The 12,011-nt window shown below is 41.7% G+C and overlaps 1 protein-coding gene across 7 annotated transcripts in view; it reads left to right on the top strand.

The window, feature by feature from the left end:
- robo1 (roundabout, axon guidance receptor, homolog 1 (Drosophila)) overlaps positions 1 to 12,011 on the top strand; it is a 222,821-nt gene that overhangs the window by 184,344 nt on the left and 26,466 nt on the right. For 5 of the 7 annotated variants that reach the window (XM_026191737.1, XM_026191735.1, XM_026191731.1 and 2 more), the window contains 7 exons: positions 967 to 1,087; positions 2,735 to 2,873; positions 3,027 to 3,154; positions 7,160 to 7,168; positions 8,122 to 8,246; positions 8,427 to 8,598; positions 10,208 to 10,413. In XM_026191737.1, the coding sequence (XP_026047522.1) occupies positions 967 to 1,087; positions 2,735 to 2,873; positions 3,027 to 3,154; positions 7,160 to 7,168; positions 8,122 to 8,246; positions 8,427 to 8,598; positions 10,208 to 10,413 (900 nt within the window). The remainder of the gene's footprint in view (positions 1 to 966; positions 1,088 to 2,734; positions 2,874 to 3,026; positions 3,155 to 7,159; positions 7,169 to 8,121; positions 8,247 to 8,426; positions 8,599 to 10,207; positions 10,414 to 12,011) is intronic. The other 2 variants (XM_026191733.1, XM_026191730.1) reach the window with 1 other exon arrangement.

Here is a 12,011-nt window from a genome sequence, read left to right as displayed (position 1 = left end):
AGATGAAAACACGCTGTTTGAGGTATAGATGAGATGCCCTAGCACGCATGTGACTACATGTGTAACTGGGCTTAACACGGTGGTCATGGCTGAAGCAGATTGTTGCAATATTGTGTGTCAAGTTCTCTGTCAGGTGTTCCCTAATGAAGCTATCCATTACATGCTTGCAGAGGGTGGTCCTGGTCTTGCAGGCTGATGTGTGCATTTAAAACCTTAAGCTTTATCAGGGCACAGAGATCACCGTGCACCGTGCTATTGTGTGTATCTCTGCTGACTGGCACGGTTGTCAGCAGAGAGAAGGGCTGAGGGGCCTGTGCTGGGACCAGGACTGCTTTTCCGACTGCCTGAGAACAAAGCATCTCCTCTGGCCTGTAATCAAAGCCCTGGGAAATAACAGACATGACATTCACCTGGACAAACACATTTTCTCCTCTGTGTGTGGGTGTGTATACGTGTATGTAGTTCATGTGTGCTTGAATGAACGTCCACTTGCTCTCACTTGTAGTTGTATGAACGTACATAAAAAATAATAAAAAAATGCCTCAGGTGCCTCAGTGAGCTGTGGTTCTGCTGGATTTGAAAAGTATTCTTTAGCTTGGCGAGAAACAGGTCAGCTGATAGTGGCTTAGAGTCAAGTTCAATATGACTGCAAACGGCATAAAACAACTAAAGACTAAAGTCATCCGGTTGGACTGTGTCTCCGTAAGCTCAAAGCAAAAACCCAGTGAAAAGCCTCTTTCCCATCAAGCCATTATATGTTTGTGAGTGCATTTTATCACGGTGTTGTAATGGGCTTTTGGTGCATAAATGCTCGCTGGAATTCTTGAGTGCAATCAGGAAATGTTTCCTAATGTTTGGGCTTTGCTGTTTTCTGTGTGTCAACAACAAGTCCCAAGTGTCTCTCAGACTAATATTGCCATTTTTCTCTCCATACAAAGCCTATCACCTTCTCTTCTGCTTTCACAGATACGTGGAGGGAAATTGATGATTACAAATGCCCGGAAAAGCGATGCTGGGAAGTATGTGTGCGTCGGCACAAATATGGTTGGAGAACGTGAAAGCGAAATAGCTGAACTTACAGTGCTTGGTATGTACCTCAGATTTTTGTCTATTTTTCTGCTTCTAATGCTACCCCCAAAACATGCAACAGCCACACACTTTTCTTTTTTTTGGCCTGCAGAATAAAAACAAAGGTCCAGATGTTAAGCTATGATCGTCTCCCTCCCAGGTTACTAAATGGTGTCACTGACCTTTATCAGATGAAGTGTGAGATTACCTCCAATCTCACACTTCATTATGAATCTCAGGCTGTTCTCTGCAGCTTCCCTGCAAACCAGCTGCATCTTGTTTCACCGTCACTGACCTCTGACCCTGACTCTCTCTGGCCTAAGCACAGAACATGTCCAGACTCCTGATTTTTAGCATCATCTTCTTCACTTCCTTTATTTCCTTTCCCCAGAAACCTTGTCAAGATAAGAAAATTACAGTGAAATAAACTCAGAATACATAAGGGCTACCTACTCCTTCTACTTTTCTGAGTGTCATAATCAAGAAATTCTTCATTTAAGTTCTTAGTTGTCCTTACAACTTACATTTGTTTAAATGTTCATTAATATGTATTGCCCCTCTTTCTAAATAAATTAAAAAACAACAACAACAACAACTAACCATGGTATGTGGCTGTGGTTCAGGAGGTACAGCAGGTCATCTACTAATTGGAATGTTGGTGGTTTCATCCCTGGATGTTCCAGTCTGTTTGCCAAAGTATCCTTGGGCAGGATAATGAACCCAGAGTTACTCAAATGCATTAATCGGGTGTGTATGTGAATGTTAGATAGAAGCTGAATGAGACCTATATAAAAAGTGCATTGCCTGCTCGAGTAGAAGAGCACTATATAAGAACCAGTCCATTCACCATGTCCCATCTGATGGAATGTGTTAAGACTAAGAGATATGAATTTCTTATTTTTCAATATTATAAATTACTAATATAATTTTTTTTTTTTTTTTTTTTTACTTTTGTGACTTGTTGAGCAGAGAGAGTCGGACCGAGAGTGGTATATACCATCTGGCTTCTATAGTATACTGGATTTTGTCTTATAGGTGTCTATCTTTGTTGGGGTGGGATTCAAATATTGCTATAGCTTGGATCCATGATGGATTTACAAATAAAAATACTCTAGCACCAAACATCAATATTTGGGCACATGCAGGTGCTCTAAATTGATTTCCCAAGCAATTTGACTTTCAAAAGTCAAGTCAAGTTCCCTTTACTTTGCCCTACTTTACCAGATAAGCGGCACCACAAAGATTCAATGTAAGCTTACATTGAATCTTTGTGGTGCCGCTTATCTGGTAAAGTAGGGCAAAGTAAAGGGAAGTTGCACTAAAAAGAGAGAAAATGGTGAACAGCAGAGGAAGGCAAATCAGAAAACTCATTTACTGAACTGACACGTACTAGAAACTGAATAATAATGAGAGATTATATTAGCATGAACACTGACACCTTGGTTTAAATAAATACAAAACGACTGTTTTTGCCTTTTCTTTTCTTTTTTTGTTTTTAAACTTTCTCCACTGTGATTTATTTTTAGTTGTTTTTTTTGTTTTTTTTGGACGGATCTGAGATTTTTTTATGTTTTTTTTTATGGAATCAAAGCTTCAGCTCTATTAAAAAAAACATGATTGAAGGACTGCTGTGTGTTCATTTACGTGCTCTTTTTCATCTCTGCAGAGCGTCCCAGCTTTGTCCGTCGCCCGAGTAGCCAGGTGGTGTTAGTGGACCAAAGCGTAGAGTTCAGGTGTGAGGCCCGTGGCGATCCAGTTCCCACTGTTCGCTGGAGGAAAGATGATGGTGATCTGCCGAAAGGAAGGTCTGACTCATCAACTGGTCCCCTTTCATCCCACAATACCTGCCTAAGTCACACACTCCCTGTCTTTGTTTGATCCACCCTCGCTTTTGTCTTTGTCTGCAACTGTTTTTGTCTTTGACAACATGTGATATATGAGTACCTGTTTTAATCTAGGTATGAAATTCGCGAGGACCACACCCTGAAGATCCGTCGTCTGGTCTCTGCTGATGTGGGCTCCTACACATGTGTGGCAGAAAATATGGTGGGCAAGGCGGAGGCATCAGCTACGCTCACTGTCCACGGTAAGACAAAATACTCCTGTAGTCCTACAAATATGTTATTCATGGCCCCTTGGACAGCTATTCTGAATTCATTTCCATTTTGGGTTATTGTGCTGCCTGATTTAAATGCAGTTTAGCCCAGCTACGGTGCAATAATGGTCTTCAGCTTTAGCGCCACATGGTCATCACTTTCAGCTATTCTCTCTCAATTAGCTGATTGATTTCTAATAAAACAAAACGCAAAAATCCATAACAGCTGTAGAGAGCACATGGGAGCTCGGCTGTAATCGATTTCATTTGCCCTATACAAGTGGCATTACTCCGGAGGCCTGTCTTCCTTCACATTTTAAGATGTACAATAGTATTTGTGAAAATATGGAATATCTCAGTGCCTCCAGTAGCCGTCTCTACTGGATGTCTTATTAACACAGTTGGAATATAAAGCAGCTGGTCACAGAGTATGAACATTCAGAAAGAAACCATTCAGAGGAATTGGGGGCTGGGATCACCCCCCAAACCCTCCTGAGAATCAGAGGAACACAGAGACCATTTAACGGCAAACTAAGGGGGAATGCTGAGAGTCGGGTGAGACAAGACGGGTGGGAAGGAGGGGGGAGCTTAGTGGTGTTGGATGGAAGGGCAGTGAGTATGTTGGTCATGGAGGTGCCTCACCAATGATGCAGAACAGGTTGGGATTTGGGGCTGGGGGCAATTGTGGTGAAGAGGATAGAGGGGGAGAAAGAATTCTCCAGTGAGGTCAGTCATATTAATGTCACTACCAGCAGTCTGCATAGCCGAGATTTAAGGAGACAAGGCAATTCTATTCCTCTGCCAACCCCCACATGTTTAAAAAAAGATACTTCATCCTCACATGGCTACCCTTTGCAATTATTTCTTGCTTTTCTCCACAAGACAGCGATCTTTAGATTGGTTTGAGGAGCAAGATTAGGCACACCTGCCAATAAACCCGTCAATAAATCTACTTCTCTTATTGCCTTTTTTCATTCTTTCTCTCTCCCTGATGAAAGCTTAGTTAATGAAAGGGAACAGCATTGATGCACCAGTTCAATAAGCTGTTCTCCTGAGCAAGGGTCATATTTGAAATTCTAAAACCTCTCCTGTCCTGAGTGGAAATTAAATGTCTTAACCTCGGGCCAGTTCCCTGCTGTGTGGAGAAGGAGAGAAGCAAAGCCCTGACCCTCTTTTAATACATTACTGTTTGCCCACATATTATAAGAGTTAGAAAGGTACAAAAAAACACTTAAACTACAAAGAAAAACCACCTCCACAGAGTTAGAAACCAATTTTTTCTCTCCAAGTGTAACACCAGGTGAATAGCATGTAATTTAAATCATATGACTCCTTGAGCTAATGCTATGGTTAAATCCAACGATGGCTGATGCCTAAACCCAAGTTCTAAGAATCATTTCCATTTATCCTTGAATTTCATGACTTTTATTCAGACCAGGACACGAGGAGGCCATCGAGGTTGTGGCCACTGAGTAGTCCAGCTAATTAAAGACTAGCAGGCCACAGTCCCACGCCCGGAAATGACATGCTTCTAATTACAGATGTGGGCACAGGAATGGAAAGAAAAGCTGGGTAATTGTAGGTCTGAGCAGGCCAAAGTAGAGTAAATGATGTATAGGTAGTAAGATGCCGCTATAGTACTGAAGACAACAGCATTATGGGGGGCAGTCGTTTAGCCTGTGGGTTCAGTGGGCATTGCTGTTGCCCTGAATCAAAACTCAAAGTAGGGCAATATTGCTAAGCCTGAAAAGTAAAGGGGCATATAAGGCTGAAATGAAATGAATATAAATATTCTTTGAATTGAAGTTTTTCTTCTAATTGTGTGGTCATGTGTAAATGTAAGATAAAACCAGTTTAATTAAAACTGGATTTAAAAAACGGTTCAATGTAGAAGTCATTTCCTACAATGTCATTATGAAATGTCTTTATCATTGCAGCTGATTGAACAAAAAAAATATTAGAACTATAACGAGACACGCAGTATTAAAGATACTGGCCTTCAAAGCTAATCTATTATAGAGCGGGACAGTTTCTGAGAAGAATGCTGTTCTGTATGGACGGGGAGATTTTCACGCTTTCTGTGGTGGGATTGTCAGCGAACAATGACGACATTGTGAAAGTGGCGCCTGGGGCTATTTTTCTTTCAATGCGCTCTGCTCTCATTACTAACTTAATCAGTGAATTATTGTCTTACACATGTGTTTGTCAGTCTGCTACAGCTCCTCTGGTCTTATAAATATGTCAAGTGAAATATTCATTTGATTGATGGAAGAAACACAGAATTGGCCAAGTCACCAGCTCTATTTATACATTGATTGTAAAATAGCTAATCTAAGCCACTTGAGAATGTAGTCCTGAGATAGTTTGTTCAGCTATTCATTAAGTTATGAAAATACAAAATCTATAAGGTTTAAGAATTAGAAAAAAACACACTACAGTGGGCATGGGGACAATGTTTATGCAGTATGGAATTTAAACATTGTTTCACATTGTAGTGCACAGAATTTTAAAAAAGTCGATGTGTTATTATTTCTGAGCTGGTTAAGTTTGTCCTTAGCCATGATTTATGTGCAGAAAGGTCATGAATGCAATGGTGGTCCCTAGAGCAGCGCTGCTAATAACCCATGTAAAGGGTCTGGAAGGAGACTTGGAACTGGTGCCAAAACAGAGTGAATGAGAGGAACTTTCCCGCCGGCTTTGTGTGTGCAGTTCGAGTTATAATAAATACCAAAACCTGTGATAATAAATATTTGCCTGTTGTTGTGAGATCTCCACTTCGGCTCATGTACAGAATACAAAATCTCAGCGAGGGACAGAATAAAGTATGATGTACATCTCCCAGTGGGAGCTGCTATTAATCAGGCCAAATCCTCTGCATGCAGCCTGAGTCTTGTGTTGATGACAGGCCCACTGAACAGCAGCCTCGATCAAACCCCTATAAATATCTCTGCTGTGGTCTTCGGTACATAGTCTGCCTCCTATTGGGCTGGATGCCACAGTGCTCGGTGTGTTTTCCTCGGCTGCTCTGATCAGCTTATCGATAGACTAACCTCTGCTCTGTGAGCCAGAAGAAAGCTCACAACAAAGTAGCCAGGTCAGGTTTAAAGATCTCCTCTCCCACCAGGTCCACAATTGTGATCACAGCAGCATGGGAGAGGTAGGGTTACCTAATTAAAGGCTTAGACACACATGAATGGGTGTGTGGAAGCGTTGCAAGGTGAAGGGGGTGTTGTGTATGTTCACATTACTGTGTGTTCCTGGAGCATCTCGCACATGGATAGTGCTGAGCGTCTTCTAGGTTTGTTTGATGTGCGTGCTATTTGCATTTTAAAGGCCAGCGATAGGCAGGGGGAGGAGGAAGAGGTTGGTCATTACTCTGACTGACAGCGTTTATGTTTCCGAGGGAGCCGTTGAAGCAGACAGATTAGATAAGGTGAGTGATTGGCTGGGGGAGATTTATGACCGGAGAGTGACAGTTAACATTCACCTTGTGTTTTTATAGTCCCGGGGTACATTTGCAAGGCTACATTTAAGAGACTGGTGTAGCCATTCCTAAGGGTGCTCTAAACCTCATTAAGGGTGTAGGGATGTTCACCTTCACACAACACCTGGAACAAGAGGAAAAAGGATAAACAAAGCTTGATGTTGCTGAGCATAAAACATCTGCTCTGTGTGCTTCATATCGCTGTGCCTTTTTATTTCACTTAGTCTGCCATTTTTCCTGTCCTTGAACACCTTCCCAAATTAAAATCACATTGAATCAGATGCATTTCAATGCCTTTCTGACTCATTCACAGGAATTATTCTTTGCATGTTATCGTGTGGTCCCTAGGGTTTGAGTGAAGTATGAAATATGACATGTTTTACTGATGATGGCATGATTATTTGTACATGTGGACATCACATTGTTTTCCTTGTCTCTCCTCTTTGTGTCATGCTGTTTAATATTTATTTATTCACCTTTGGGTTGTTGTTGTGTTTTTGTTTCCTTTTTAGTTGTGTCTGGTAAGTTGAAATGTCACCCGTCACCTATTCACCGCCCTGACAGAGACAGGAAGCTGTCACAACCCCCCTCCATTCTCCTCACATCACCTCTCCACCATCCAATCAGCACTCATGTTTCAGTTGTCACGGGCAACAGTGGCAAAAGGACATTAATGGGTAAAAAAAAAAAAAAAAAGTACACTCAGCTTGGGCCTCCAAGGTAAAGCTGCACCATTTCATTCTATTATTTCCCCCTTTTATGCATTACCAAACCCCATCTTATTCATGGACAAATTATTTCTGTATTTCAAGTGACAGTTTTCAGATTGCTTTTCTTATGTATTATACAGCCACTGTGTAAAAAATATGAAAATGTGTGCAGAGTTGTATCATTTGAGGGCATATCCACAGCACTTTTGATATTAAAAGCGTAAACTGGGCTGCCTCTCGACCTCTACATACAGGTTATTTGTCCTCACAGACTGAGACTAGTGTCACCATGTGACATTGGTCTGTGTCACCACACTTTGTCTGAGATGGACTTTGTCATTAACATGCATGGATATGGCATTGTGGTTGAGGTCTGCACTACTGGAGGGTGTCAGCATGGACAGATGGCTTAAATTTATTCCCCATTTCCATGTAAATTTTAATGGTCCATGCCCTTGCCCATGCAAATGAGGGGCACAGGAGTGAGCCTTGTTTTTTCTATTCATTACAACAATAATATGCTTGCATTTTTGCATTTGATCAGCATACTGTTTGATCTGCTGTGCACACATCATGTAAAGTTTTGAAAACGAGCCGGATTCAATAACAGATTAAATACAAGCACATTGGCCTGCGCTTACATTTCCTTTGTCTTCTATTCATAGAACTCAGACCCTCTTGTAACTATAATACTGTGATAAATGTAATAGGCAGTAGTGTGTTTGTCTATTCATTGGCTAACCATTTTCATGGCTGTCCTCCAGTACCGCCAGCATTTGTGGTAAGACCGAAGAACCAGGTGGTTGGAGTTGGCAGAACTGTCACCTTCCAGTGTGAGGCCACTGGAAACCCACAACCGGCCATTTTCTGGCAGCGGGAAGGCAGTCAGGTAAATAAAATAAACTGCAGTAAAAGTTTTCATCTCAAAAAGCTTTGTAAATAACTATTTGTAAGCTTATTTCACATGATTGGCTATCATTTTAGAATGAAATCTTCCATCTGTCCAGTTGATTTGCTCAAGGAAATACTAAAATGGTGACCACATGTAATCCTTTTTCATCCATTCTAGAACCTGCTGTTCTCCTATCAACCTCCTCAACCCTCCAGTCGGTTTTCAGTGTCTCAGACTGGGGATCTGACCATCACTGATGCTGTGCGCTCAGATGGGGGATACTACAGCTGCCAGGCCCTCAACATTGCTGGCAGTGTGATCACCAAGGCTCTGCTAGAGGTCACAGATGGTAGGCAAACTTTTTTTAAACACCCTTTTTGCATATAACAAAGCCTGAGAGAGAATTAGGAACACTAGGAGGACATTTAGAGGAATATGTCGGATAATACTTCGGAATTTCAGATAATCTTTGGTTTATTGGTATAATGCTGTTCAAATGTAATGCTGTGGCTTTGCTTCAGAGCATATTAATATCCAAAGTGAGGTTTGTGAGGTCTGGTCTGGCCAGTTCGTTGTGTTCCTGTCAGAGGTAGAGACTCTCTGGTGCCTGTGCACCCAGACCGTGGCGCAGTACTTGGCTTCGCTGGCTTCACACTGGCTAAAGTCTCCTTCAGTATTCCATGGCTGGCTTGCTGCTGTCTACTGTTGGAAGACTGTAGCCATGTGGTGAGGTCTGGATTGGGTCCTCTAATTACCCTTCTAGCCAATCCCTGACAAGCCTGGTGGACTAACCTTGGCTTCACTTCCACCATTCCCACAGTAATCTGGGCAGCTATTAGTTTGTCTATGACACACCTAGATTCATCCCTTCATTTAACAAATGTCCTTCTTCATTTAAGACCTACAATGGCGTGCTCCAAATCTACGTCCTCCTCTCTCTCTCATTCTGTCGTGCTCTCTGGATAATAATAACAGTTATTAAAGTGAGCAGGCCGCTCTGAGGCCACTACTTCTCCGCAGGCAGATTTGGTAATTACAGGTCATGCTGACAGTGTTTTAGTAATTGCACCATCCCCGGCACAAAAGCAAAGACAAAGCAGCCCACAGATTACACCACAGCATGGTTCTGAAGATCTACGCACACATACATATATCATTATGTGTTGCTTTTACACTGTGTTAGATATTAATTTGAGTTCTTCTCACTGAATGCAACTTGCTAGTAAATCAGTGGGGCTGACAGCAGTGGTCATCAATAGTGCTATGAATAATAATGATAATCTGGGGGAGGCAGAAAACCTATAGTAGGAATATGATGAATCGCAAACGGCAGAAATTATTTAAAGTCTTCCGCCGTTTTTGTGCATTACATCCTTTTTCTGTCAAACACACGCTTTTACTCTGTCTTTGTTTGATTTGTGTTGAACACCCGGGGTTTACAGGCTGTGAGACAGGGAGGAGTTTAAACATCCTCATGCTAATACCTTTGTCTGTTCTGGCTAGATGTTTTTTTTTTTTAAGCCTTTTTTCCCTGTTTGGTGTTTTATGGCAGGGGGATGGGCCAGGGAATTGTTGGCTGCAAGCGTTTTTATGTATACTGCTAGTCTTATGGTGGATCTGCAGCGAGAGGACTGAAGTATCTGAGCCGCTTTCATTTTAATTACACTGTTTTTATTTGGCTAAGTTGGACTCCTGCTGTTGAATGATTAGAAAATTGCTTCCAGTTCTTAAAATTGAATTGAATTCCTCTCCTGCTACCATTGCAGTTTTCCCATTCTTTCATTGTTACAAGCTTGTTTACCCAATTCTCACCGTTCTATACCTTTTGTGTGTTTACTCCCACAAGCTGGATATAACTGACTGAATCCCGTGTCTTTTCTTTCCCCGCTACACCACATGAAACCTTCACAGATTAGCGCCATCCACATAATTGCCCATTTTCCTTCCTGCTTCCACAGTTGTGTCAGACCGCCCGCCACCAGTCATCCGCCAAGGCCCAACCAATCAGACGGTGGCTGTGGATGGCACGGTTGTTCTTAACTGTGTGACATCTGGTAACCCTACACCCACCATCCTGTGGAGGAAGGACGGCGTCTTAGTGTCCACACATGACTCCAGGGTCAAGCAACTGGACACAGGTGCACTGCAGATACGCTATGCAAAGGTGAGACACCTGGACACATTTAAAAAAAGTCTGTTTTTAGTGTCAAGCAAAGTTAAAGGACAGCGTAGTACCCACTGCTGTTCATAATTTCACTCAAAATCTGCTAAATTGCCATGTATTTATATACACTATATATAATACATGATTTCAATCCATTTAAAATAGACTTCAAGGTTACCCATATCACATGCATAATGTGCTTGGCAAACCCCTGCTGGTTGGTAAATAAAGCATGTGTTGCCTGCCAGCAGCCAACCCTCAGCAGGCTGTCAGTCAGTTGCCGCAGATCTGAAATGGAGTCTGTGAAGTTGAACAGTCTGTAGTTCTTGTCAGTCAGCAGGCGCTGTGGGCTGCATGTGTGTGTGTGTGCGCGCACACGTCTATGTGTCATGGCAAGCTGTGTGATGCTGAACACACTTCTAGGTAGAGACAAGGAGGGGGTAACGACGTGTCTTCCAGATGGAGGCGTCACAGGGTCGGAGGTCACGTCATTTTGCGGCGTTCTGATGAATGCCGGCACGTCTTGTGGTGACAAGATTGCAGTGCGACTGGGCCACCAGGCAGGAAAGGAGATGCATTTGAACCCTTCCCCTGCTGTAGAAGAGTAAACCTCTGCAGGCACTTTACATTAATGAACTTGTCATTTATACCAGACAATATTTTAATGAAGATGTTTGGGATGATATATTTTATTCATATTGTTTTGCGGGTGTTACTTTTTTAATGAATTTTATTCTTATTTGGGTGGGGGGAAAACAGAGGTCTGTTGACAGGATATCCTTATACTTCATGATTCAAACATTTATCTTTTTCATTTTTTCTGTTTTACTGTCTAAACATAAGCACAGTAGTGTCAGAATAGCATCAATCACTAACAAACCGTAACAGAGTCATTAGTATCAAGCAGAGGCATAGACTCCAGCTGACAGAACAGACAGTTTTAAAAATGTACCTTTTTGTAATCTGTGCCATTATGTTTATGTTTCATGTTTGGCTTATTAGCATCTTAGAAACTTGTCAACAAATCTCAGTTAAATTAGGAGGAAATTCAGGCTACAAGCCAAGAAATTCTGATTTGTTTTTGGTTGGATCCAGATCCAGATGTCTGGAACTTTGACTTTATTTTTTAAAGAGAACATGTGTTTCTTCAGTTTTTCTTAAACTGCTGCATTTTAACTGAAAGAACTCTTTCCCCTGAATCTAATGCATTAATAGAATTTTATTAAAATTTTATTTTTATTCAAAACAAACTAGTCAGAAAGAAAGACAAATAAGCCCTTTTCCAGTTATGCCCAGTTCCACAAATATACTTAATTACCCATTTGCTGCACAATGGTTCACATTTTCCAAAATGCAAGTGAACCTTGTCTTTGTCTGGCAAAGTTACAGTACATCTACAAGCACATGAATCATGAATCAAGGTTTAAACATATACCACATGTGTTGCACAGAGCAGTCACTTTCATGTTTGGCATTCAGGTGGATGGCAAAGGGAGAAAAGGTCTCCAATTAGTGTATGATCCTGTGAAAATCTTTTCCATTTGACTAGGAATGCTCCGCCACTTTTGGCCTTTCCAGCTGCTTTCCCCCAGTTTCTG

This window comes from Astatotilapia calliptera, chromosome 14 (genome assembly GCF_900246225.1).
Source record: "Astatotilapia calliptera chromosome 14, fAstCal1.2, whole genome shotgun sequence".
Taxonomy (NCBI): domain Eukaryota; kingdom Metazoa; phylum Chordata; class Actinopteri; order Cichliformes; family Cichlidae; genus Astatotilapia; species Astatotilapia calliptera.
The sequence above is the reverse complement of the archived record's forward strand: the minus strand, read 5'-3'. Positions and strand labels throughout refer to the sequence as shown.